The 26956-nt window shown below is 47.3% G+C and overlaps 1 protein-coding gene across 4 annotated transcripts; it reads left to right on the top strand.

The window, feature by feature from the left end:
• The first annotated feature begins 2618 nt into the window (after positions 1–2618).
• ZIC3 (Zic family member 3) lies at positions 2619–26825 on the top strand. Of its 4 annotated transcripts, none has more exons than XM_039354738.1 (5): positions 2619–3023; positions 3102–3947; positions 5324–5487; positions 7375–8949; positions 22957–26825. In XM_039354738.1, the coding sequence occupies exons 1-4, from the start codon at positions 2795–2797 to the stop codon at positions 7552–7554; spliced, it is 1419 nt and encodes a 472-aa protein (XP_039210672.1). In that variant the 5' UTR covers positions 2619–2794; the 3' UTR covers positions 7555–8949; positions 22957–26825. The 4 variants fall into 4 exon arrangements, with proteins under 4 accessions (XP_039210672.1, XP_039210670.1, XP_039210669.1 ...); XM_039354736.1 differs by having other exon boundaries at positions 2619–3947; positions 22957–23083; positions 23518–26825; XM_039354735.1 differs by having other exon boundaries at positions 2619–3947.
• Positions 26826–26956: the final 131 nt, after the last annotated feature.

Raw genomic sequence — 26956 nt, 5'->3', positions numbered from 1 at the left:
GGCGCCTTAGCGAGCGCAGAGCCCGGGAAAGGCCGGAGGAAAGAAAGCCCCGCTCGCCCGCTGGAGTGGTGGTGGTGGGGGTCTCCCCTCCGGATTTCCAAGCGCCGATTCCAAGCCCCCTCCTCCTCCCCCGGTGCTTTCTCGCGCTCTTGGGGGCGTCCCCATCCTCCACCCCCTTCGCACGCCATTTTTTTTTATACCCAGGCACTGTGCGAATCTTCATCATAAACACAAGAACGCCCCCTCGCCCGTGGCCGCTTCCCCTTTGCCCCGGGTTTTTGTGTGTGCATGTGTGTATGTACGCGTGCGTCTCCGTGTTGTCTGGACGCACCGAGGAGGCATAATCCCCCCCCCGGCTACTCTTCTTCCTCCCTCCACCTGCCCTCCCCCACCCCCGCGAAGCTTCCTTCTCGTTGCCGGCCAGGCAAGAGACGTGGCTGGGGGGAGGGACGGAGCGTGGGGGGGGCTAGCAAGAAAGTTGGCGTGCGAGTCAAGCGACCGAGACCGCTGGGGCGTCCGGAAAGGAGCGGACTCCCGTTCTTGCGAGGAGGGGGCCCCTGTGAGTTTGGGGAAGGGGCGATTAAAGCTTGTATTTTTTTCCCCTTGTGTCTCTGTTTTTGCGCTCTTTCTCTCTCCCCTCCCTTTTTGACCAGTTCCCTAAAAAAAGGAGGCTGAAATCTGGGAAGGGCTGGCGAGGGAAAGGGTGGGGTGGGGGGCTGAAGAGGAATCCGTAGGCTGCATTTTAGACCCCGAGCGCTTCTTTCTGGCCGGATCGAACGCGCGTTTCCTGCCGGGGAGAGCGGCGGATTTTCCTTGGAGCTTTTTCAAAGCGGGGGAGGGCATTCCGTAACTGGGCAGAGCAAGCACACCACAATCGCCGGCTTTCTCTCCATCTTCCCCCTCCCCATCCCGATTTCCTTTCCAGGCTTGCTTCCCCTTAATACTTCGACCCCCCCCCGATTTTTTTTTCTTGCAAAGGTTTTCCAGAAGCGCCTCTTAAGCCGATGTAAAGGCGGCTGGGCAACTCGGAGGCCGGAGGCGAGAAGCGGGGCTGCGGAAAGCAATGAGGCTCCCGAAAGCGAGCGAGAAGCCTCCGGCTCTCTCCGGCCAGGATTTATCGCTCGGCCCGGGCAAAAGAACCGGTTCCCGAGGAAGTGCTCTGGATCTCTCCCGTGCCCGACCAGCCCCAAATCAGAAGTGTCTCCTCTCTCCGGGGGTCGGGAAAAGGATAAACCAGGTTCATTTCCAACGTTTCCCTTTAAAGGAGAATATTTGTCGACATGAGGGGGGCGGGGGGGCCTTGGTGCTCTTGAGCTTGAAAACAACCGTCTCCTTTTCTCTAGATCCCTGCGTGTCTGCATTAAGATCCACGCATCGGCCTTAGCGGAGCGCCCTTCGCTTCGTGTGGCCACCAGGCGCGTCCCACGTCCCCCCCAGAAGTTTCAAAGAGAGAAAGCGGTCTCCTCCCCCACCAGCCCTGGAAACAAAAGCGGTTTGAGGAACGAAGGCCACGATCCGGTATTTCAGATCCGGCCCCGCCAAGGACGATCTTCCTTAGGTCGGTGTGTGTGTGTGTGTGTGTGTGTGGGACCCCTTTTCGCCCAGGCGTCCTTGGGTCGGCTTGATGGGCTGCGCTGGAGCGGGCGGCCGACCCGGCTCCTCCGAGCAAAACTCGCACGAGGAGCAAAATCGAGTAAAATCGAAAAGAGGAGGGAGTCAGGGTCACAAACGATTGCAAGACGACGACGGCAATTTAATAATCTCGGAGCGGTCGGAGGAGGGCAAGGCGAGGAAGTCGCCCGGCTTCGAACTGGCTCAGCGCCTGTAAAGACACCCCCCCCCCCTGGAGGGGGGGCGAAGGGGGAGAATGCGCGAGCACCACCCCTCCCCCCTCCGTCACATCTCCAGTAAACACAACGCTGCGTGGGGAGGGGGGGGAGACCCGGCTGGGCCATCAGCCTTTCACCTTACCTGCGCCCCACCGAGCCAAGCCCCGTCCAATCACGGCGAGGGTCTCGCCGCCAGCTGCCATTTTCAACACGGAGAGCTTGTCCGTCCGGGCGAGCGGGCCAATGGGCCTCCCGGCTGGAAGGTCAGGTGACAGACGGCTGGCTGGCTCCCCATTGGCTGGCCCAGACGCAGCCCCCCTCTCCCGGAGTGGGGTCTCCCTGTCCTCCGCCCCCCCCGCCTCCCGCTCTTGGCTCCTCTGCGCCCCCTCCCTCGGCTGCTTCCCTCTGGGGTAGCCGGGGAGAAGCGCCCGAGCCCAGCCAGTGCCAGGACTGGGCTCGGCCGAAGCAGAGGGCGCGCTACGGACCAGGCAGGCGGCGGGGATCCCCTCCTCGGGGGCAGCGCCAGGGCGCCCCCCTTGTTTCCCCTCCCGGCCCGCCGGGCCGGGGGGCACCGCCGTCCTTGCTCCTCCGGGGCCGGGTGGGTGGGGTTTCCCGTCGCCCGGCTCTCTTTTCTTCGGCTTCTGCCGCCGCCGCTGCTCCTTCTTCCCCCCGCGGTTCGGCGAGGTCGGGCGCGCGTGTGAATGTGGCTGTGGCGTTGCCGCCGCGGCAGCCCTCCTGCCTGCCCGGCCATTGTGCGGGGCTGATCTCCAGGCGGCGGGGGGGGGAGGGCAGCGGAGGGGAAGGGCGCCGAGGGAGCTCGGAGCGGCCCCGCGTGGTCGGCGGCTCCGGGAAGGCAGAGGAAGAGGTGTGGAGGTCCCTCCGGCGTCCACGGAAGGGAGAGGAGCGCTGCCGTGGATCGCCGCCGCCGCCTGGTCCTCTTTCCCGCGGCCGTCTGAAGGAGGGCGATGGCCATGCTGCTGGACGGCGGGCCCCAGTTCCCCACCTTGGGGGGCTTCGCGGCCTCTCGGCCCCACCCGCACGACGTGACCCTGGGGCTCAACCCCGCGCCCTTCGCCGACTCTTCCTTCAAGCTCAGCCCCGCCGCCCACGAGCTGGCCTCGGCTCAGGGATCCGCCTTTACGCCGCAAGCTTCAGGCTTCGCGCAGCACCACCATCACCACCACCACCATCATCCACACCACCACCCGCACCACCATCACCCGCCGCCGCCGCCTCACCCGCCGCCGCCGCCTCACTCGCACGCCGCCGCCGCCGGTCAGGTGCCTTCGCCTTACGTGGCCGCCTTCAACTCCACGCGGGACTTTCTCTTCCGCAACCGCGGGGGCTGCGCCCTGGCCGAGGCGCCCTCGAGCGGCGGCGGCGGCGGATCCAGCGGGGCCCCCGTCGGCTCCCCGGCGCCGCACGGCCTCTTCGGCAGCAACGCGCCCGGCGGACTCCATGCGCCCGGCGGCCTGGCGGACGGCGCGGGCGGCTACCTGCTCTTCCCCGGCTTGCACGAGCAGAACGCGGCCGGCCTGCCTTCGCCGTCGGGGCCCGTGGAGGGCGGCCAGCTGCACCTGGGTCTGCGCGGAGACTTCTTCGGCCGGCCGGACTCGTACCGGGCCATCTCCAGCCCGCGAGCGGACGCTTACGGGGCCGCGCCGCCCTTCCCCAACTACGGCCCGGTGAACGTGGGGGGCATGAACGTGGGGACGGCCCACCACCCTCCCCACCACCCCCACGCCCACCCGGGAGCCGGCGCCTTCTTCCGCTACATGCGGCAGCCGGTGAAGCAGGAGCTGGCTTGCAAGTGGCTGGAGGAGGCTTCCCAGCCGTCGGGGGCTCGTTCCAAGAAGTGCTGCGAGCGGCAATTCAGCACCATGCACGAACTGGTCACCCACCTCACGCTGGAACACGTCGGGGGCCCCGAGCAGAACAGCCACGTGTGTCTGTGGGACGAGTGCGGCCGCCAAGGCAAATCCTTCAAGGCCAAGTACAAGCTGGTCAACCACATCCGCGTCCACACGGGCGAGAAGCCCTTTCCCTGCCCCTTCCCGGGATGCGGGAAGATTTTCGCTCGCTCCGAGAACCTCAAAATCCACAAAAGGACCCACACAGGTAAGGAGGAGAAGGGGGACCCCGCTCCCGACCCCCGGCCGGCTCCCTTAAGGCTCCCTCCACCTGTTAAACCTGGTTGCGCTCCATCCCGGTTAGGTTTTCTTGGTCAGGCGGCCGACAAGGCCAAAGGGCCCCCGGTTCGTTTGGCGGAAGGCATGAATTTCGTGGGAACCGCAGCCTGGAAATGGGAAACGAGGCTGTTGGAGGCGGGGGAGGGTTCAAAGAGAGAGACAGAACTGGGGAAGACGCCAAGGGGTTTGCGGGAGCATGGCGGGGGGGGGCGAATCCTAGACGGGTGGGGGGGGGAAGAGGGTCGAGGGGAGAAGAAATGGGGGGCGGAAAGAAACCGCAGACAAAACCAGGGGAAGTGTTTGGGCTTGTTTTTCACTCCGGATCAAATCCGGATTGATTTTCATTTTGCAGTCCAGGCTGGTCAGTTTCACGGCCGGTTGCAGATTGCCGATGCCTTGTCAATTTCGGCAAAAAGGACCAGCCTGTTTTCGGTTCGTTCGTTCGTTCGTTTGTTTGTTTATTTGTGTGTGTGTGTTGTTTTGTTTTTTTGGAGCGGGGTATTTTTGTTTCCTTCCGTTCTTCCGAAATGAAATTTCAAGGACTTTCTTCCCTCTCGGCCTCCTTAGCTTTCTTTCCCCTCTCGTGGCTCTCAGCCTCCCCCTCCTGATTTTTTTTTGGGGGGGGGGGGCGTCCTAGGAGTCCTGGGGGGAGGGGGCGTTCTTTGGAGGTGAGTGGATTGCTTTTTGAAAGCCCCTTGCTCAGGCAGTCGGCGAAGCCAACCATAGAGATGCAAATGAAACCGAATTTTCCCTCACTTCCGCTCTCTCTTTTAACGACTTGATTGGCACCCCTAATTAAATCAGTGATACCTTTTGTCCCGAGTATTTTTTTTTCTCTCCTCTCTCCCTGCACCCCCCCCCCGTTTGTTTGTTGTTTGGGAGAAAGAGTTTCGTTCTTCTAAAAAAAAAAAAAATTGGAAGCAACCAATAGTGTTATTTTCTAGCATTCTGGGATCCTCCTCTGAGTCACTCAGTTCATAAATCGCTCCCAAATCAGTTTCTGAATCTTTTCTAAGAGTGGCTGGTTGCATGTGATAAACACAGGATTAAAGGCACAATGGCCATTTAATTGTCAACAACCCCCATTTGATCCTTCCTTCCTTCCTTCCTTCCTTCCTTCCTTCCTTCCTTCCCTCCACTTCCTTCCTTCCCTCAAGCATATTACTGGGGGGGAAAGCAGAATGGAAAAAAAAATAAAAGGCAAACATTATTCAGGAACTGAAGTTTGAGAGAGGGAAAGAACCAGGCAAGGAGCAAAGCCCCCCCACCCCGATCTTTTCAATCTGCATTCCTGTCCATCTGTAGGAGAAAAGCCCTTCAAGTGCGAATTTGAAGGCTGTGATCGGCGTTTTGCGAACAGCAGCGACAGAAAGAAACACATGCACGTACACACCTCTGACAAGCCCTACGTCTGCAAAGTTTGTGATAAGTCCTACACCCACCCCAGTTCCTTAAGGAAGCATATGAAGGTAACGTTTTCCATCGTCAGGGTTGGTGGCCCATATTTATATATTGCTGCTTCTATTTTTGATTACAGAATTTAAAAAAAACCAAACCAATCTTGCCGAATTGTGAAAGCTATCCAGCTTGATCTTGCATAAATAAATGTGTTTGTGGGTGTATAATTGCACACAAATGCTCTCTCTTTCTCATTCCTCCTAAAAAGAAATCTATGTAGGAAAGTAGATTGCATGTGTGTTTGTGTGTACAGTTACATGTACAACTGCATAGTGTAGCAATACCAATAATTTATACCAAGAGTGCAAAATAGTTAATGTATTATGATACCACTCTGTCTCTGTGCCCAAACAGTTATTTCTACATATTACAGTCTTCTGTGTGCCTTTAGTTTTGCCTATTAGTTATTTATACAATACCCCCCTTCACCAGAACACAGAATGCCTGCACACATCCTTGTTGCTCTGTGCACAGCAGACCTGAGCCCAAAATTTCTGTTGCTAAGTAAGTTATTTGTTAAGTGGATTTTGCCCCATTTTACGACTTTCCTTGCTACAACTGTCAATTACTGCAGTTCTTAAGTTAGTAACATGATTTGTTAAGTGAACCTGGCTTCCCCATTGACTTTGATTGTTAGAAGGTCACAAAAGGGGATCACGTGAGCCCCGGGACGCTGTGACTGTCGTAACTATGAGACAGCTGCCAAATGTCTGAATTTTGGTCACGTGACCCACGGGGATGCGGCAACAGGTGTGAGAAAAATGGTCATAAGTCCCTTTTTTCAACGCTGTTGTAGCTTTGAACAGTCACTAAGTGAGCTGTTGCAAATCAAGGACTGCCTGTACTTTGGCCTTTCGAATAAGCATTCCAGTGAGAAAAGGGGGACATAAAAAGAACTTTATGCAAACTTTTAGCCTACTGTTTTATTTTTAAAATCATGGCAGTCTTCTCTTTTGGTCTGGCTTGATTCTGGAACTTTCTTCCCCAACAGGGGCTGTTTGCTTGAAGTTCCTCTTTCAGTTTGCCTTTTGCTGCCAAATAGTTCACCTTCTTAATCCTGACTGCTCCCTGGTTTAGCCATCTAATGCAGGCATAACTTCTTCTTCTTTTTAATCCTACACTTCCGATTAGAAGACTTTCTTCAGAATCCAGAAGCAGGAGTTGGTAGTGAAACAAGATGGCATTTTCTCCTGCTCCCTCCCCCCCCCTCCATGGAAGCTTCTAAAATATAAATCCCTTCCAAGGTCATTTGCCTTACTCTGGAGTATCAGTCAAGGGCCATCAGCCTCCTAATTGTCATCATGCAGATTGGCTGGAGGGCTCTTTGCAGGGCAGGCTGAAAATTTGTCCTCCAGAACCCCTTACTGTTCTGGTTCATTCTGGATTTAATCTGGGCTGGGGGTCTTTTTTTTACTTTCTCCGATTCGGGACAAAAATCTTTTGAATGAAGTTTGCTTTACATTTACCCCCTACACACACACACTCTGTCTCTCTTTCTCTCTCACACACACACATACACAAATACAAACACAAACACAACATTTATCCTCCAAGATCCTTTATTCTAGATTTATTCTTGGGTGTGGGTCTTTTCTATTTTCTTTGGTTTGTTTCAAAAAAATCTATTGAGCTGGGGGTTTGCTTTAAGTTTGTCCCCTTCTCTCTCTCTCTCTCCCCCCCCCCGCTCCCCTCTCTCAAATGGGGAGGCATATGTGAGTGTGTTCTTGGGCTGCACCTTTTAAGCTACTTCTCTTTATAATTATTGGTTCTGTTTTTATCTGGTTTGGATTGCCAAACATATCAATGAAATAAATAAGCAGTTCTGATCCTGTGGTGATCCTCTCCCCCCCCCTCTCTTTCTCTTTCTCTCTCTTTCTTTCTCTCTCTGTCCTTTTCAGGTCCACGAAACGCAGAGCTCCGAATCCTCGCCCGCAGCTAGTTCAGGCTACGAATCCTCCACGCCCCCCGCCCTGGCTGCTGCCCCCAGTAAGGACTCCGGGAAAGCTGCCCCTTCCACTGTTCAGACGGCCAACCCGAACCCTAGTCTGCCCCCCAACTTCAATGAATGGTATGTTTGAGGAGGGGGAACCCGCGGCCTGCCCCCTCCTCACTTTGATTCCCAGTGACATCAAAGGACAGCCAGCCCTCCCGCCTGGCCTGCTGCTGCTGCTGCTGTTGGATTTTACTGGACAAAAATTGCCAAAAGGAAGGAGGAAAGTGGGGGTGTCAGGGGGCAGCATCCCCATCTCTCTCACCCCATCCAAGAGCCAGAGGGAGGTTGAACTTAACCACGTCTGCTGTTCTCAGGATTAGCCGGTTTTCTTTCTGCATTGGGTGTTTCTTTCCGGGTTTTTTAATTTTTAAAAAACAATTCTTCTAATTCATTCTTCATCTCCCATCCTCCCTTTTTTCCTCTCCTTTTGTAACTGACTTCCATGGATGTTGCATCTTTCACACCCGACTTCTTTTCAGTGGGATGTTTGGAAATGAAGCCGATGTTTTTTCTCTTGGCCTTATGCGATTGTTCAAAGTAGAAGGAAAAAACAGTTTTAAACTTGCCAAAGTCCTATATTTTCTTTCTTTCTTTCTTTCTTTCTTTCTTTCTTTCTTTCTTTCTTTCTTTCTTTCTTTCTTTCTTTCTTTCTTCCTTCCTTCCTTCCTTCCTTCCTTCCTTCTTTCCTTCTTTTCCCTCCTCTCCTCCCTCCCTCCCTTTTTCTCTCTTCCTTTTCCTTTCTGTTGTGAATGTATTTTCTTCTAATGGCAGAAATAGGAAGGGGGTCATTCAATCTATTTTTTACAATGGAAAAAAAATATTATTTTCACCCAGCTCCTGGCAGTTTAGTATAAACAGTTGCCTTTTTGTAATACCTCTTTTGTGTGTAAATACATATCCATGATGCCATATTTATCATTTGTAATTTAATTATTGAGACAAGTGCCAGGAACTGAACAATATTTATGAGAAAAAAATCCCATTAAAAATATCAATTTCATTTTCTAACAAAAGAAGAAAAAAAATCCACAGATGACAATGTACAGCTTTTGGTTATATAACTGCTTTAGCATTAAAAGTTTATTGTTTGGGAAAGGACACACGGTAGGCCTAGTTTTTTAAAATTTGGTGAGTGTCACTTGTGTGTAGAGCAACTTTCAATGCTGCAGAAAACCCAACCTGGAGCTGCAGGTTTTAAACAAACTTTTCTCTTTTACTCTGAATTTCTGCTTTAGCTTCTTCTGGTTTCTCATTTTAATTTTTTATTTCTGTGAAAAGCTGCTGGTGTGCAGGAGAAAAGTTTTCAGGTTTTCCGTTTTACGCCTTCCCCTCTTTCGAATTGCCTTCTCTCTCTCCTGTTTGCTTCCTGGATCGGGCTTGCTTACCTTTTGACCACACAATTCCCTAAAACCGTTTGGACCCCGGAAGGAGGGAGGACGAACCATCTTGACAGATCCAGAGGCCCGAAAAAGCTCCGAAGGTAAATTGAAAACATTTTTTTTTCCTGGATGGAGGTGAACTGTCTCTTTCTGATTATCTCTCCTTCTCTGCCTAGCACATGAGGTTGGGGGCACTTCCAGCCTACCTTAGAAATAGGAATAAGGAATCCTTCCATGGTTAAGTTTCTTATAATTTTTTTTTTGAAGAAGTAATTTTCAAGGAAATCCGGCTGGGTTTTTCTAAGACTGGGGCGTGCCGTCTCTTTTTAATTTTGGGTGGATTAAACCTAGATTTCTTTTTTCTTTCTTTTTTTTCTCCTGGCGTTGCAAACCATGTAAGTTCGGGACAGCTCGGGTGATTTGATGGAACTTTTCCTCCGGGTCTGGCGTCCAAACGTCCCTTGTAAATTCGGGGGGGGGGGCGCTCTGTGTGTAGCCGAGCCGCCTTCAGATGAAAGGTTAGCCGGTCTCTCTTTTCTCTCTCCCCCCCCCAGCCCAGTTCTTCGTCTTCTGCTGTTGAAATTCTTCTCCGGGTCCTCCGCTTTTTGGCGGGGGGGTCTGTAAAAGAGGACTAAAATGGGGTGTTTCTGGCTTCTGGTCGTGGGGACGGGGCGTACGCGGAGATTTCTTGGAAGTCGTGCGGGAAAGGGAACGCGTAGCGAAGCCGACACTCGCCGTCCGTTGGCCGTCTTTCGCAGATAAAGGAAGGGTGTGTGTGTGTGTGTGTGTACACCGGTGTGAGAGAGCGGCGGATGGGGGCCGTGTAAGCAACCGCGTAGAAATGGCCAAGGAAGATTCCTCTCCGTTTCCGCTGATCCGCTCGGCCGCCGTGGGGAAACGGCTGCTTCAGGCTCAATGGGGGGGTTTACTCCTGAGTAGACGCGCCCAGGCCGGTCTGAATCCTTAAAAACACACACACAAAAAAAAACACGCGTGTGAATGGCGACCGCTGGGCGAGTGAGCGCAAAATCGGCGCGCTTGGTTTTTGTAAAGGAAAAAATCGCTCCAGGAGAAACGAGGCCGGGGGGGGGGATATCTGCCCCCTCGCCCCTTTACAAAGGTCTGGGGTTTTTTTGGGGAGGGGGCTGTGTAAAACGCAAGGCTACAATTGCACACAACAATCTCGCCCTCCTCTTTTTCCCCGCGAACCCGGCGCGGTTTCCACAGAAGAGGCTTTGCCGTTGCGCGTGAAAGCAAAAAAAAAAGGGGGGGGGAGTGCCTTTACATTCGAGGCGAGTTTGGGAGGGGGGAGGAAAAGGAGGAGGAGGAGGAAGAGGAGTTTGATTGGTCCGAAACTTTCATCAGGAGAATTCAAGGGAAGTGTTGGGTAGGCTCCGGGTTACTGGGAGGGTTGGCATTCGTCCCCGGGTTTTTGTGTGTGCGTGTGCGTGTGTGTGTGTAGGGTTAGCTTGGAAAAGAGGTGCGGGAAGACTGTAGGAAAAAGTTACTGGGATTATGGCTGATTGCTCGGTCAGCCCCATGTTTGGACTGGATTGGGCCTTTTTAATCCTCCTCTGGGGTCCTTCCCACTGATCTGGGCTGGGCTGATGCGTTTTGATCCTGTTAAAAAGCCTCGTGTGAGTTGCTGCAAGTAAAGAGCTGCCTTTTGCAATTGAGTGGTGTTGTTGTTGTTGTTGTTGTTGTTGCCATTGCCCCTCCCCTTCTCAAGGAGCTGGGATGGGCAGAGGTGGTTGTTTGATGGCAGTAAAGGTCTTGTAGCAGGGTGTAATCTGTTTCCCCAGTCGAGCTGCCTTTTGCAATTGACTGATAGGGATGTTGTCAGTGCCAATGTTATTATTGTGGGTTGGTTGCAAGACCAGGCAGCTGTTTGGACTGGTTCTGGCATTTTTAGCCACTCACTGAGTTCTGCCCAGGGACTTGGGGATGGGCAGATGTTGTTTGACGTTGGAAAAGTCTCTTTGCAAGGTATAGGCGTTCCCATTAAAGCTGCTTCTTGCAATTGACCAATGGGGATTTTTTTTTTTGTCAACGCCAATGGTGTTCAAGTGGTGCTCCAGTTGTTATTATATTATTGGGGAGAGGGTTTAAAAATGTCCTGGGAGATGAGATACACTCACCTTGCCTGGTTCTCTTTTGCTCTGGACAATGGCTGCATTGCTTGTTGGGGAGTTTGGGGAGACCAACCCCCCCCGCCCCCAGCTCTGGAAAAAACGCTTTCGGTTGTTGTCATGTTTGGGCTGTGGAAATAAAGCTGTTTTTAATGCCTTCCTTTTGGGGGAAGGTTTATGCAGTCCAGCAGGTTGAACTTGACACCCAAGGTCTATCTGGGCCTAGCCTCTGCCTCTTTGAGGTCAAGAGCCTTGCCCATTCCAGTGCTGGGGAGGGGGAGAGAGACAGAGAGAGAGACCCTGGGGCCTGCTTTTTTGTTCCCAAATCCACTGCTGAGTACTGGTTTTGTTAGAAGGAACTGATAGGTTTTACATGAACTGGGGCAGTCACTGTTATGTTGGTGTCATTCTCCACCAGTGAGCAAAATCCCAGACATGTGACTTCAGCCTGGTCCCGGATGGGTGGGTGGCCAATTGGGTTTATGTAGAAATGATCTTGATTGGGCATGAAAGGAAAGATGAGTGACAAGGCAGATTTGACGGCAATACTGATCTGAGTTCACCTTAATGAAGTCCTCTCCAAAGAAGGCTTTCCAAATTGTTTCCTTCTTAGAAAATGGAGGGGGGGGGAAGGAACCCCTGTTAGTCTGTGCCACGCTGCTAGTTTATGCAGAGTAGACCTTGAGTTGGGTTGTCTCCTTCAGACTCTCCAATTTTATTAGGGCAGAAGCTCTGGTAAAGTCTAAAGGTGTCACCACCCAATGTTCTGGCTTCTACTTCTTTAAAAAAAAAAAAAAAAATCACATTTACTTGGGAAAAGCAAATCCACCCAGATTTTGTTGACTGAAATAAACCAGGTCCAGATGAAAGAATCCTCCACGCTGTTGAGTTGTCCTTTCTTTAGAAAAAGAAAGAATGTTCTTGTTATTTTCCTACATTGCTTTAGTCTGTCCCATAGAACTTTTGAGGGGAAAACTTGAAGTCATCCCCCAAAGTTTTGTTTTTTAAAAGTTGCCATTTTAACAACTCAGGAAGCAACAAGGAATGTTACCAGTGCTTGGCATTTTCCCTGTAGAAGGCTGGCTTTTGAATTTTGGCTTGGTAACGAACAACACGGCAACCGTCATAAATACGAGTCAGTTTCTAAGCCTCTGAATTTTGATCACGCCACCGTGGGGATGCTGAACTGGCCGTAAGTGTAAAAAATGGTCACAAGTCACTTTTTTTTAGTGCTGTTGTCACTTTGAACGGTCACTAATGAACTGTTGTGCCTTGAGGACAATCTGTATTCTCAGAAATGAATTGTACGTAGATGACCATGTAAGTTTCCCATTAAAACCACTAGGTTAAACTTGATTTTATTGATAGGATCCTTCTAGCAAGTGGCCATCAACCGGAGCCAGTCTTTTGCCATTAAAACATTATTTCCATCCCTATTATTATACCTTCTGTTCTGGACAGTAGATTTTAAGTCTCCTTTCATTGCAGGGCACAAAAAAAGGTGGGGAAGAATCAGCCCTGAAGCCTTTTGAAATGCAAATCTATGTTGGAATTAGCGGATGTAGCTCACCCTTATGCATATTTGTTTGGGTAAATCCACTATACCTAGTAGGAGCAGAGCTATGTTAATCAATGGTGCAAAAAGCCAGCAGGAATTTGGTAGCACCTTTTCCAAAAAAAAAAAAAAAATCACTTGTCTGAAATGGTACTGGGTCTCCTGCTTGAGCAGGGGGTTGGACTAGAAGACCTCAAAGGTCCCTTCCAGCTCTCTTCTGATTGCTTACTTGCTCTTTGCATTTCTGAGTGGTGGAAAGCAGAGTTTGTTTATGCAAGTTTTTCTCTCAAACATCCCCCTTCCTCTCTTCTTCCCTAGTAACAATTGCTCAAGAGTGCTCAAGAGCAGTGATGGAGACCAAAAAGCAGGTACCATCCTTCTTTCATTGAATTGCAAATGGAAAATGTCCCAGGAAGATCTTAAGCTACCCATCTCCACCCAGTCAACAGGCAAGCTTGGTGGCAGGGAAAGAGCTAATTAACTAACAAAGGAATCATGCACAAAACCCAGTTTTATTTTTCCCCTTTTTGGCTGAGAGACAGAGGAGGGGGGGGGGTCAGCTCAGCTGAGGCTGTCTGACAAACAAACCATGGAGCCTGAATTCACATGTTGCGCAATGCTAACATTACACAAGAACCAGCACAGCTTTTGGCAATGTGTAAAGCCTTCTCATGTCTGTGATTGGGTGTGGACTTGCGTTTGATTTTTGTAATCCTAGTCTAGCACCCTCATGATTATGCATTACACTTCCGAACTAAGTCTCCCTCCCTCCCTCCCTCCCTCCCTCCCTTCCTTCCTTCCTTCCTTCCTTCCTTCCTTCCTTCCTTCCTTCCTTCCTTCCTTCCTTCCTCCTCCCTGTCTCCATCCCCTCCCTCATCCTATGTACACTTATAATCCAAGCATATTTATTGTTAGAGAAAAACAAACTTTGGTTTGATTTCATAAATGGAAGCAAAGCCTGTCTGATGACATTTATAGGAAGAAAATCCCATCTCAAAAAGGGTGTTTCCGAGATGACCGGTCATATTTACTATCATGGGTTGAGCTCAAAAGCCGAGCCAGGTCAATTCACAGAACCCGTATCTCCCCTAGGCTGTTTTGGCCCTCTTTAATCCCGAGGATAACCAGGACTCAAGTAAGTGGATTGTGGCTTTCCTCCTGCATTTTTACACCCCCAAATAAATGAGATTTTTATGGTGGTTGTCCTGACCACCACCACCACCACCTCCTCCTCCTCCTCTTATTTTAGCCATCTGGACTTTAAATTCCTGGGTCACCAACTGAGTAGCTGAAAGGGATGGAAAATGGCTGGCTTTGCATTTTTCACAGCAACACAACAAACAGACAAGAGCAGCTCAAGCTATTCACAGCACGGTAAGAAACATTATCCTCTGCTAATCTCTCTCCCTCAAGTGTCTGTTGAAGGCAGTGCTGGTCTCTCTCTCTCTCTCTCTCTCTCTCTCTCTGTGTGTGTGTGTGTGTGTGTGAGAGAGAGACTGGAAAATAGTTGCAGAAATCTGGGGGTCTTTTTTTTTTTGCCCTTTCCATTCATGTCGCTTAGAATGGATTTGTCCTTTGGCTCTTCCCCCAATCTGAAAACGGTTTACAGATAGTCCTCGAACTTAACAACAGTCTGTTTAACGACTTACAAGGGCCCTGGAAAAAAGTGACTTTTGACCACTTTTCACACTTACAACCGTTGCACCATGCCCATGGTCACGTGATCAAAATTTGTGGGTCACGTGATCCCCTTTTGCTGCTTTCTGACCAGCAAAGTCAACCGGGAAAGCGAGTTCCACTTAACAACCGTGTGACTACCTGAAGAACGGCCGTGATTCGCTGAAGAGCCGTGGCGAGAAAGGTCGTAAAATGGGGGCAAACTCACTTAACGAAGGTCTCGCAGCAATATTGAGCTCCACTGCGGTCATAAGTTAAGGACTGCCCGTATTTATAGATAGGCTCAAGCTACCTCTTTCCTGCCCACCGCAGGAGATGAACCTTTGGCTTGGCCCAAAGAGGAGTCGGGCTCCCATTCTCCCACCCCACCCTCTGCATCCCCCCCCCAAATCCGCCTCCTCGGGCTCCCGGCTGCCCCCCACCCTCTGCAGAGCAAAGGATCCCTTCTTTTCCTGGAACTTGCAGCAACATTTCTGAGCCATTGTCTGAAAAGGTTTCCTGAGGGAGGGAGGGAGACAAGGCGAAGGGCTCCCCGTCCTCTTTCAGTCCTGTTTTAAAGGCTCTCTGTTCGCTTCTTTGGAGCTGGTCTCTGAGCCAGGATCTCGGCGGAGGGAGGGAGCTTCTCAGGTTTTGGAAAATCTCGAGCCAATGGGCGGGGGTGGGGGTGGGGAGGATATCCCGTGGCGCAGTGCAGCGCAAAGGGAATCCTTTCTCCTGGGCTTCTGCTTGCCTCTCCCCCCCCCCCCCAGAGCAGCTGCTTTTGAGCCTTGGCCCCTAGCCAGAAGAAAGCAGCAGGAAACTGGCAGATCAGAGATTGTGAGAAGAAGATGAGTGAAGTGGGGACTTCTGGATGTGTTTTGCAGAGCCCAGGCTGGATGGGAGGAGGGGAGAGGGCGGGAGGGGGGGTGTCAGGGATGAATGGGACCAGGGACTGAGGCTCAGCTGAAATTCTTGAAGCAAAGAAAGTCATTTTGGGGAGCACCACAGTTGGCTGGGACAGAGTTTGGAGTTGTGAAACTAGGCAGAAGGCCAACTTTATGTTGGATGCGTGCGGAATGCCAAAGCATGGGTAGGAGATGCCTGGCTGGCATGAAGGGTGCCCCTTTTTCTGGTGGAAGACTCCATGGATGGAAACTAACTAAGGAGAGAAGCTAGAACTAAGGAGGAACTTCCCAACAGAGTGAGAACAATTAACCAGTGGAACCTCTTGCCTCAAGAAGTTGTGGGTGCTCCATCACTGGAGGTTTTTAAGAGGAGATTGGACAACCCTTTGTCTGAAATGGAATAGTGTCTCCTGTTTGAGCAGGGGGCTGGACTAAAAGACCTCTAAGGTCCTTTCCTCCAACTCTGTTCTTCTGTGACAATGCCCTCCTCCGGCAATCAGGATGTGCGCAAATTATTCAAGTTAATGTCCAGTACAAATAGTCCTAGACTTATAACAATCAGTCTTCACATGTATGACCGTTGCAGTGTCCCCTCAGTCACATGATCCTTTGAACGAAGCACTTGGCTACCAGCTTCCATTTATGACCATTGCCACGTCCTGTGGTCCCATTTGCTTCCTTCCTCCTCAGCTTCCGACAAGCAAAGTCAATGGGGAAGCTAACACCCACAATTGTCTTCCTGAAGTGAGATTATACTATAGCGGCCAATATCTTGCCCATTTTTTTGATTTGTTGACTTTATTTCAGAAGGCAAAAGGCAGAATGAAATCTTTCCCCTTGTTTTTCCCTTGTATAGTGTGCTGGCCTTCGTACATTACGCTGGCCTGGAACTTGAACTCCAAAAGATTTTAATTCCCAGAAATTTCCAAAGACCCTTACCAAATTGTGACTTTTAGGATGATAAGAGAGGAAAATAATTAAATACACTGCCGGGAAATGGCCGTATTGTATTTATTTGAATTACATGCAAATGAAGCAACATTGATTTCTTTTGGGTAATGAATATTTTGAAATTTGAATCCTTACCACTCAGAGGTTAAATAACTTGAGGAAGTTGAGCATCATTTAGTTATGATTTGTTGAACTATGGTTTATTTAATCATATAATTGCTGATTGGATTCACAACATGTGCTAGAAGTAAACAGATTCCATTTTGGCTCTGAATGATGCGTGAATAACTTTTATTTCAGACTCTACAGAGGCAGGGCAATTTTTTTTTTAAAAAATTAATCTTAGAACGCACAAAATGAGGCGTATCTTTTATTTATCTACTGCTGCTGGAGGGAGATTTGTCACCTCTCAAAAAAGGAGAGTGAATCATCAGTTGCAAAGAAGTTACTAAAGCAAGATTTCCTAAACACAGCAACTTCCAGATGTGTGAACTTAAAAAAAAATCCACAATCAGCTTTGCCATGGCTGAGCATTCTTGATGTCCTCACATCTGGAAGTTGGGAGAAAAAGATAGTCTGAGGATATCTGAGAAGTATGTTGCAATATATGGAGTTTGGAAAGTGTTTAGGGTCAAAGTCCTGCTCTGGGGCCATCTTGAAGCAGCTTCTGGATGAAAAGTTGGGGTTTGTGTTCAGTTGAATAATGGACCGGTTTCCTAGGGTCGAATAACACATTGCTCTGTGAACTAACCAAATGGGCTGAGTCTTGTCCACCTGCACCAAGTCAGAGAAGTCAAGCTCAACCTTTTGGTACGGTGGCCTTTGCTGGAATTTGATCTCCTGAATATGTTGTATGAACACGGCCATTCCAGGAAGCCCAGTTTGCTCATCTCGTGCCAGTGAGATATATATTTTATGGAAACGAATCTCTGCTACCTTTTGTGTGATGTGGAATGAGAGGGTGAAAGTGCCACCTGCACACAAGCCTTCTAAGGTAGGGGTGTCAAACTCACCGCGTCACATGACGTGTTGTGAAGTATTGAGACTTTTTTCCCATTGCAGGAGCTGGTGTGGCGCGGCTTCTGTGTGACGCATCTGGCCCATGGACCGGCAGTTTGACATCCCTGTTCTAAGATATTGTTCAACCATGATCTGCAATCCTAAGCAGATGGGTTTGCTCAACTTGGCAGGCCAACGCTGATTGTTTAATCGGTGATTTCAGGGTTTTCTGAGAAGCTAGCATTTGATAAAGCTGGGTAAGAAAGAGACTGTTGAATGGCACAGTTTGATCCTGAATTGATATTGATTAGTTTTCCTTGAGGTTCTACAGATCCAGTGGTGGGATTCAGCTGATTTGCACCACTTTGGCAGAACCGGTAGCTAATTTCTTGTTGCCCAGGCCCAGAATGGACTTCCAGAAGCAGCATCCACACAGAGAAGTGGTTGTTATATTTGAATCCTACCACTGTACAAATCCTATGTGTCTCAGGGCTGAAGGACCTGACCTGGGTAATGGTGGAGAAGTGAATTGTCTTAAGTCGAAGACCACCTGTATTAGCATTCAGTTTCTTACATTGTCATCCAGTAGGGTTTTAGTGGTCTGGTTCTGCAAAATACCAAAAGCCATCACCGTGTTTTGCTTGCCTTTGGCTCAGTATGTTATTCTAGGGCAGACATGTCAAACTCGCAATATCACATGATGTTGCGCAACCTATCGGGACGGTTTTGCCATTGCCGGCAATGGGGTGGGCGCAGCTTCTGCATGATGCATCCGGCCCATGGGCTGGCAGTTTGACACCCCTGTTCTAGGGCAGCTACTGTATTAAAGCAAGATTTGTTGTCATTGTGGTTTAGTGTGTGTGAACATAGATTTATGATCTCTTTATGTTTCCTGGCCTATTCCTGAAGCTTTTTTTGTGCCCTGACCAGACCTAGTCAGTTTACAGAGGTACAACTCAAATAAGAAAATAAACGAGGTCTCCAATCTCATCATTTGGTCTGCAAGTATGATTTGCTTGGCAAATAGACTTTAAACACCCTGTTGGGGTGTTTGGCTGTCATATGGGAATCCAACAATTGTGACTTTTCCACAAACCATGAGTAACAAACCATGGTTAAACTCGGCCAGTGTCTTTCACTAGGTCATATTTTACAGAGCTATTGGGAGTTTCTCTTTTCGTGTTGTGTGTTTGGGTTCTGCTTGTAGGATGATAGTTCAGAATCCCACAAGGAAATTTTTTTTGCATCATCCATAAAAAAGTGCTTTTGATCTCCGCGTCATTTGGCAGTACTGACCTGAATTATTAATAGAGGACAATTGGCTAGAAAATAATATTCCTGCTGTGTTTGGAATCAGGTTTGCAATTTTTTTTTATTAGAATAGATCCTAAGGTGAAGCACCTATATTTCATCTTTGGGCACAGTCAGTTTTTTGCTGATGGAAATGTGATTTTTTACTTGGCAGGGTTTTGATTCAGGCGTCTGATCTCTGGGTGTGTGTGTGTGTGTGTGTGTGTGTGTGTGTGTGTGTGTGTGTACATGCCATAATGTTGAGGATTCCTGTGGCCTTGAAATAATTTGAGATGTCCTAAATAGCAACTTCAAAGTTAGCTTGGTATTTTGATATTGCTGGAATAATGTGAATTGTGGGTATCCTGAGAGATAAAGAAAAAAAAAGGCGAGAAAAAAATATGGTATAGATTTCTAGAATAATTTGAAAGAATCGTCTGAGTTCTTAGTTCTTTGGGAGAAATTATCCAAGGTAACTTTTTATTGTCTTGTTTTCCGTTTTTTTTCTTATGAATTAAGCACTTTTCTTTCTGGTACGAAGCTCTAAGTCTGAGGATCGTTTTAAGGAAGAGCCACTCCTGAAGTTGAGAAGAAAGTTCAGAATGAATAAATTCCCCTGCATCTCCCTCATTGTTTAAAGTGACTCTGGACTAAATGAACATAGAAAAAAAAATTAAGGATGAATCTTTGCAAAATGATTATATATTTTAATCACCAAGCAGCTTTTGTTGGTGGAATGCATTTTGGTTCATCTCTGTCTCCATATGCTGGCATAAAACCTCTACACCAAGCTCTTTGCTTTGAGGGAGTCAAAGTTATATTAACTTTTTTTTTCTAATTTAAATCACTCTGAGGGCTTTTAAAAATAGATCTGGCAATTTTGTTTTTGTTGTTGGTGTTATTAAACTTGGCTGTTCTTTCCCATAAAAACCAGGCACGCACTACACACAAACTCTGGCATTTGGCTAAATGAATTGCGCTGCTGCTGCAAGCAACATAATGAGCGAGCGTCCGTGAAAAATACGACCTTTCATAACTGCCATTATTAGAGCTTCCGAATGAGCAAACATGCAATTTTACAAAGAGCGTTATTAATATTTAAACATGCAAAATGAAACTGTCACTAAATGCTGGCTTTTCATTATCTTCTGGAGAACATTTTCATTCCCAGGAATTTAAATTGCTATGGGCAGGAAGGCAGTTAGCTTATTTATTTATTCGCTTTTTGAAACAGAAGGAACTCTTTGAGAACCATGAATTGGTGGAAAGGTTGGTGAAGGTATGTTTTTCACTGGATTTCTTCCCTAGTGACGATTAATAGTCTTGCAGATTCTTTTGTCAAACAAAAAGGTGAGCAGAAAAAGAGAATCACATAATAACAGAGTTGGAAGGGACCTTGGAGGTCCTCTAGTCCAGCCCCCTGCTCAAGCAGGAGACCCTATACCATCCCAGTCAAATGGCTCTCCAGCCTCTTCTTAAAAACCTCCAGTGATGGAGCACCCACAACTTCTGGAGGCAAGTAGTTCCACTGGTTAATTGTTCTCACTGTGAGGAAATTTCTCCTTAATCTTAGATTGGATCACTCCTTGAATAGTTTCCATCCTTTGCTTCTTGTTCTGCCTTCAGGTGCTTTGGAGAATAGAAGAATGTTGATATCTGACAGGTTATTCCTCTAAAAATTATTGTCTAATCCAGCAAAATTCAGAGGGGCAGCAGGAAAAAAAATATTATAAGGAAATTACAAGAACTCAAGCAGCCAAGCCGTGTTCTACTGAACAAACCACACTTGCCAGGAGTTGCACCCTCTATTAAGACCTAAACTATATTTTAACAATGACAATGCTCAGGTCCGCTAATCAGTCAGACCCCAGGGGCCTGGCCCAGTGTGTAAACACACTCTGCATGCAGGTCAGATGGTCCTGTACTAGCCTGGCCTGGATGTCCTCCACTGCACAGATCTGGTCTGGGTTGCTTCTTGAGAGTAACAAGGGAGCGAAAACCAGGCATTGTGGTGTCTTTTTCAGGAGTCCTTATCTTGAATTCTTCTTGCAGAGCTTTAGGCTTTGGGGGGGGGGCAGGGAGGGTGCAGCTTGTTCTGTCTTCAAAGTGTTGGTGGATGTCAATCTCTTGCTGATTATACCATTTGAAGAAGTTTCAGATCTACTCAGCCAAGTGGTTGGTTTGGAGCTGCTCTTATCTGGTCTAGTAGTATTGTCAAGGGAAGAAGAGAAGCATCTTTCTAAGGTGTCTATGCAAATTCTGGTTCATCTTGGGTCACTGGTATATTAAGGACAAGATCGGCTTGTGATATTAGCTCTTCTAATTGGCTCATTGTGGAACTGTCATGTCATCCCTCCCTGACAGTCCAAGTTCTCATGTCTGAGGCTTGCCAACAAGCCCTTCAAACTATTGACCTATATCAAAGGGAAAGCTTACTTGATTTGTTAGGCATTGTCAGGACCTTGGAGAGCACTTAAGGGTGATGTGTTAGATGGTTTTGCCTGGAACAGGATCAATGTTGAGTTTGAACATCGTGCCCACCTGTGATCCTGCTTAATCCTGCTTTACTCGAGCCATCCAATGTTGGAAGTTCACACAACGCATTGAACCATCAGCCAAACACATGGGTTGGCTCATATGTACAGGTAGTCCTTGACTTACGACTACAAGATATTGTTGTCGGAGTCAGGCTCGATTTGACAACATTTTTTTTGCCATGGTTGTTAAGTGAACCACATGGCTGTCGTTAAGTGAACCACATGGCTGTTAAGAGAATCTGGCTTCCCTCGTCGACTTAACTTGTTGGAAGCCAGCTGGGAAGGTGGCCAATTTTCAAGGACTTTGGAAAAAAAAGTCTCTTACACCAAAGAAAAATCTGGATGAAAAGAGGGGCATAAGAACCAACTTCTCTCTCCTAAAGTGAAGTTTGGTTTGATTTGATTCATTGGTGGGATAAAGCACCACAGGGGGTCCAAATTACCCAAAAAACGTGAAACAAAAAATAGCATCCACATCTGGAGGACCTTCTCCCTTGATTCGTCTCCTTCTTGGTCATCTTGTGCGCCTCTTTTTTCAGGCTCCAAAAAATCAGAGAGCTCAGCAGGAACATGGGAGCTGAGAGAAACCATATTTGTCCTGAGTGGATCGTTTTCCCTCCAAATTTCTCTCCCACCCCATGCAACCGAGAGGATAAATGCCGGATTAATTTTGTGGCTCCAACTTCGCCTCTTTTCTGGGCAAAGATTTGTGGTGCCAGGGAGATTTTCCACCAACCGGGAATTACGCAGTGCATTTGTCCCCAAGTTCAAAGCAACGTTTACCTCCCCCCCCCAACTCCCCTTTGCTTCCAATGTTTCCTGGCCTTTGACCCCTTTGACCCCCTTAGCCTGCTTCTCTTTTGAGGTCAACATCAAAATAGAGATGTGTGTTTCTCAAGACTGATCATGGCTGTGACTCTGGAGATTTTAAAAGCCCCGTTTGGTCTCCCCATCTGTCAAAGAGTATTTGAAACTCTATTGCACTTCTATTCTTTTGGACAAGTGTGAAAGTGGGGGAGGGGTTTCCCCCCTTCCCCTTCTTCTGTTTTTCCGGGGAATGATTTGATCTTTTTAAAAGTGTTTTTGCTGGAGTCTCTCCCGTTAAAGAGATCGTGATTGCAGCGTGAATAGATCAAACACCCCTGAGATGAGGTTGAAGCTTTAATTTGACAAGATGGGACATTCTTATCTGGGACAAGATGGAGAAAGGGAGGAGGTCAGAGCAGTATGGATTTTTATTTCATGCTCCTCATAGTGAACCAATCCATGAAATTAAGAATAATGGTTTGCTTCATAAAGGGAGCTCACCTTGTGAGGAACTATTTAGGCAGCACTGAATTTCATTATTGAGTGTAGTCTGGCCATATAAATTTTATAGATAGATAGATTGACTGATTGATAGACAGACACAAAGACAGGTAGATAGGTAGGTAGATGATAGATAGATAGGTAATACATAAATGATAGATAATAGATAGATGATAGAGATAGATAATAGTTAGATGATAGATATTAGAGATAGATAGATAGATAGATAGATTTGATTTTGATTTTGATTTTACCTAGCTGCTTTTTGCTATATCACTTGTATTCCCACAACATACTTCAACAGTATAGAGGAAGTTCTGGCAGATCGATGCTTGCAACATACTTGAAAAGGATCTAGCTTTTGCAAAACGTTTGGCCATTTAGATATTAATCTAACTGGGGGTGGGGGTGAGACCTTTCCAGATTTGCACCCCATACCAAAGTGGTGACATCCTAGAAGACACCCATAAGGTTCCAAATTACTTTGGCTAGACAAGCGGGCTAAGAATAATAGAGTGCAATTTAATAGCAACCAACCGCCATAAAATTCAAGGTTTAAGATGGGGAGCTTGGTAACCATTGAATCAGATGGCCTCGTTAACCCTTTTGTAAAGTCTGCATGCTTTGTAAACAACTTAGTATACCCTCCTAAGTGCAGCCAGCTTGGGCAAGACAGAGTGGCACCAAGCGCCTACCAGTGATTTTACTCAAAAACTGCTTGTCCTAATAGCTGTTTTCCAATTATTCTTTCTTTTTCTTTTCAAAAATTAAAATCTAGCGGTGAGATCTTTGCCTGGATTTTCATTTTCTATGAAATCTCCCATCTGCTCAGAAATGCACAGCATTTGAGATCTCTAGATACCGAGGCTTAGTCACCTACTTGGCAAAAAAGATTCTCCCAAGTGGTAAGAAATGTTTTAATTTCTTCTGGAATGTGTGGAATTCATGAAGTCTCCTTCAAGCTTTGGGCGATTCCACCCTATTCTCCAGCCCAGCTTTTTCTGACATCCAGATCTAGTTACACAAAGCATCCCCGTTGCTAAAGACATCACATTTATCTAGAATACACAAAAAGGCATATCAGTTGTGTCCTTCTTGGATTCCTTATTCACTCAATGCAGGTACAAGTTGAAAGTTGTACAACTTTGTGTTTAAAGGACAGCCACAAGGAGGTAAGATTTCCCTTAACTGGTAAGAAGGTTAAAAAAAAATGTCAGGGTGATTGCTGTTGATGTAAGACTAAAGTCTGCTTACTTTTTACATGCATCACAACATACACAGACACGAAACCAGGGTTTGGATCATGTGATCATGTCTGCCATCTTGGTTTTTTTTACAGCCTTCCTACCATGGACATCTAGTGTCTTTCACACATCTTGGACTGGATCTCCAGCTAGTACCAAAACCAGCCTTTGGCACTGAAGTCCAACAGAATGGAAGAGTATCTATTTGACTATAACCATAATTTGATGAGTAAATCACAACCGATGGTTTTGTTCAATGTGTTATGTTGCCAGTCATGATTTACAACCTCAGTGGGTGGGTTTACACTCTTCCTCAAATTGTACAATCATTCGGTTTTGAGCAAACCAACTTGAGGGTGAATTGATAAAGTTTCCTGCATGGACCACACTTGTCCGGCTTTGCCCAATGTGCCAAACCCCAAGCCATGGTTTATAAGCCATCACATCTCACTTAAGAGAGAAACTATGTAACGTCGTAGCATCAGATGTCAGATGTGGCTCAAAGGAAGACTTTTGACACTCTGCATTGGGAGAGATGGCTTGCCATAACTCCGTTTTGCAAATGCAAGTCGAGATCATTCGTAGAAGGAGAACTAATCATGGTTACATTTGCACTAAAAACAATCTTTCTATCTGTTTGCTCCTAGGGCAGATGGGGGTGGGGGTTCAGGTCCTCCCAACTCCCAAGGGAAATAAAACAATTTATGGCTCTTTCTCCCTTCCACTTATTGGACAATATGTCTCCTGCTGTTCAAGAGGAAATGGATGAGAAGAAAGTGTCGTTCTTACACATTTGGAACATTAAATTATGGGAGGAATCACACCCCCACAGATCATTTTTGAGGGAGCTCTTCTGAGGGTATCGGGAGGTTGAATTTCAGGAAGCAAAATGGGGAAACCTTCTGCTTTTTGATAAATTTGTAAATCTTTATCATGATTTTTGAATTTGGCACCACGAAAGGTTTTTTTTTTTTTTTTGTAACTTTCAGGACATACTCAGATCTTTGTGTCTGCACAAAATGAGTCTTCATTGTCCACTTTATATTCCCTCCCCTTCTCCTGCCCCCCCAAAATACTGGGAAGAGAGAGGAAGAAATCTTAGTTGTGGACAGTTTTCATCTTTTGCATAAAACCTTGCACACATCCAGCCTGTGTTTTGAAACACTGTAACTGGAAACATGTGGCTGCGCTCCAGTTCTTAAACGAAAGCTGTTAGCATCTGTTTTCAGTTACGACGTACATAACATCGGAATACAAGGCAGCAGACGTTGGTGATAAAACCAAGTGGCATGGAGATTCAAATTTATTTGGAAGTCTGTTTTCACTTTCTGCCCTTCAGAGGGCTTCTTGATCTATATTAAACATCATACTAGCCTGTTTTGGCGCTTCCCTGCAACTTAGATGGACTCGGAACAAAGAAAACCAAAGTACAAAATATGCAAAAATTCTACGACTCTGCAGCAAATAAAAGCAAAATATTAGCCCAGGCTTTGGTGAGAAACACCTGTCTAATGAAGCCAGTTCTGTTCATGTCATGAAGGGAATATTGGATTAGAGTTTCCTTTGGCTGAACAAACCACGTTCCGTCCAACTCATCCACTGAGTTGGTTGACTCACTGCATTTTGGAAGAAGTGAAGTAATCCTTGACTTACAACAGAGGTCCTCAAACTTGGCCACTTTAAGACTGTGGATTTCAACTCCCAGAATTCCCTAGCCAGCCATGCTTGAGAACCCCTGACTTACAACCAGAATAGGGGCCACCATTTCTGTGGCTAAGCAAGGCAGTTAAGTGACTTGCATCTGATTTTATGATCTTCCCGTAGTCCTCACCAAGTGGTCCTTCAATTAATTAACCAGGTTGGCTTTTTTATCCTACTCAATATTTGTTCCCATCCCTTTCATATCAGAGGATAGGCAAAAACTACCAATGGTTAATATCCAGGACAAAATGTTTATTGTTCAATACCTCTTCACACCTGGGAGACCTGCTCAGGAATGTAGGAACTGAAGAATGACACATCTTTTATCCCTGTTCAGTTGCAAGAAATTGCACTGTGAATTTGGCCTATTATGCAGGGTTTTCTTTTTTTTCTAGGAGTAATCATTGAGGCAGCAGGATGTTCAAGATGCTTTCCGAAAGCCATTTCTCCCTCTTTTCAATGTGGCAATTTACAAACTCAGTAGCTGCACAACCTCACAGAAATAGATTTGCTGCTCTGTGGGTGTGGAATTGACTGCTTCATTCTTGCAACTCGAATCTGAAATTGGGCGGCAAAGGAAGGTCCAGATCACTGAAATAAATAAGGTTGCTCCAAAGATAGATCCACAGGCTGAAATATATGCAGCTTCTTCCTTTAATCCTGGATCATTGTCTGCAATGTGCATTTTCTCTGGGGTCTTCAGATATGGTGATGCTTGTTGTAAAAATGGGATGTCAACATTTGCCTCGACTTTTCCTGAAGGTGTTTTTTTTTTGGAGTGTTTGATGTCTCACTGCTGTTTCCTGAACTGCCACCCAATCTTTCAGGATAAGCAAAAGTAAACTTTGCAAAGAAAAATGTTGGGAGCTTTGAGCACATCTCTGCGAAACATAGCATCTTTGATGGGTGATGGCCCAAGTTTCAGCATGCAAAATACGAGCACGGCTATGAAGTGATTGTCCTTTCCCAGCGGCGAAGCCAAGGAGGGTCTTGTTCTTCTAAAGGATGAAAAGGGCTCCTTAATTAAAGGAATAATCTGAACCTCACTGTTTATAAACATGTAAACAAGTTGATTGCAGGCGTGAGCCTGAATTGGTCTAATAAGCACTTGAGGGTGTGTGAATTAGCCACGGTTCATGGACTGTCCATGAGTTAGTTACCAGTAATTTAAAATTAAAGATGTGAATTTCCTAGGTGGCATTCAGACATGCTAATGGGTGCTAGAAGAGAAAGATGGAAGGCCCTTTGAAGACTCCGAGAGTCAAGGAAAGCATAATCTTGCAAGTCTCTGGTTATTTATTTTTTCTTGCATGCAAATGCTCAGCAGAGTCTGCTGATGAAGTCTCTATTTCCTGCCTCGTTGGTCTGGGAAAGCAGATTTCAAGCAGATAATTTTTGGTTTTTAGCCTCACCCTAAGGCAGGTGAAGGAAATCAGGTGCCCGCTGTGCAGAGCTAAGCAGATTTAAGCTCAAGAAGGGGACCATCTTCCCAGTGCCCACGAAATCCCCTTGAATTCACATCACCAGCTCATTTTTTTTTTTTTTTAAGTCTGTTCTGCAGAGAAAGAGAACAGAATAGCAACTGGACAGCAATGTCATTTCCAATTTGAAAGTCCCCTGCTCCGGTTGGGCCATGCAGAGCAGTTCTCTGCCATGTGTCTCAGTCTGGAGTTAGGGGCCTGAATGAAGCCTTCCATCAGCATTAGCCATGGGGGGAGAAAGGGCTGGTGTGTGTGTGTTGAAAGGGGGGGGGAGAGGCGAGCCTTGCACTATCCCAAGTGTAAAAAGGCTGACATTGTGGGTAAAAGTGGGGATTAAATGGGTGAGCTGAAG

Source organism: Crotalus tigris, unplaced genomic scaffold (assembly GCF_016545835.1).
Source record: "Crotalus tigris isolate CLP2741 ecotype Arizona unplaced genomic scaffold, ASM1654583v1 scf7180000018585.330925593:3314079, whole genome shotgun sequence".
NCBI classification, from domain to species: Eukaryota; Metazoa; Chordata; class Lepidosauria; order Squamata; family Viperidae; genus Crotalus; species Crotalus tigris.
The sequence above is the reverse complement of the archived record's forward strand: the minus strand, read 5'-3'. Positions and strand labels throughout refer to the sequence as shown.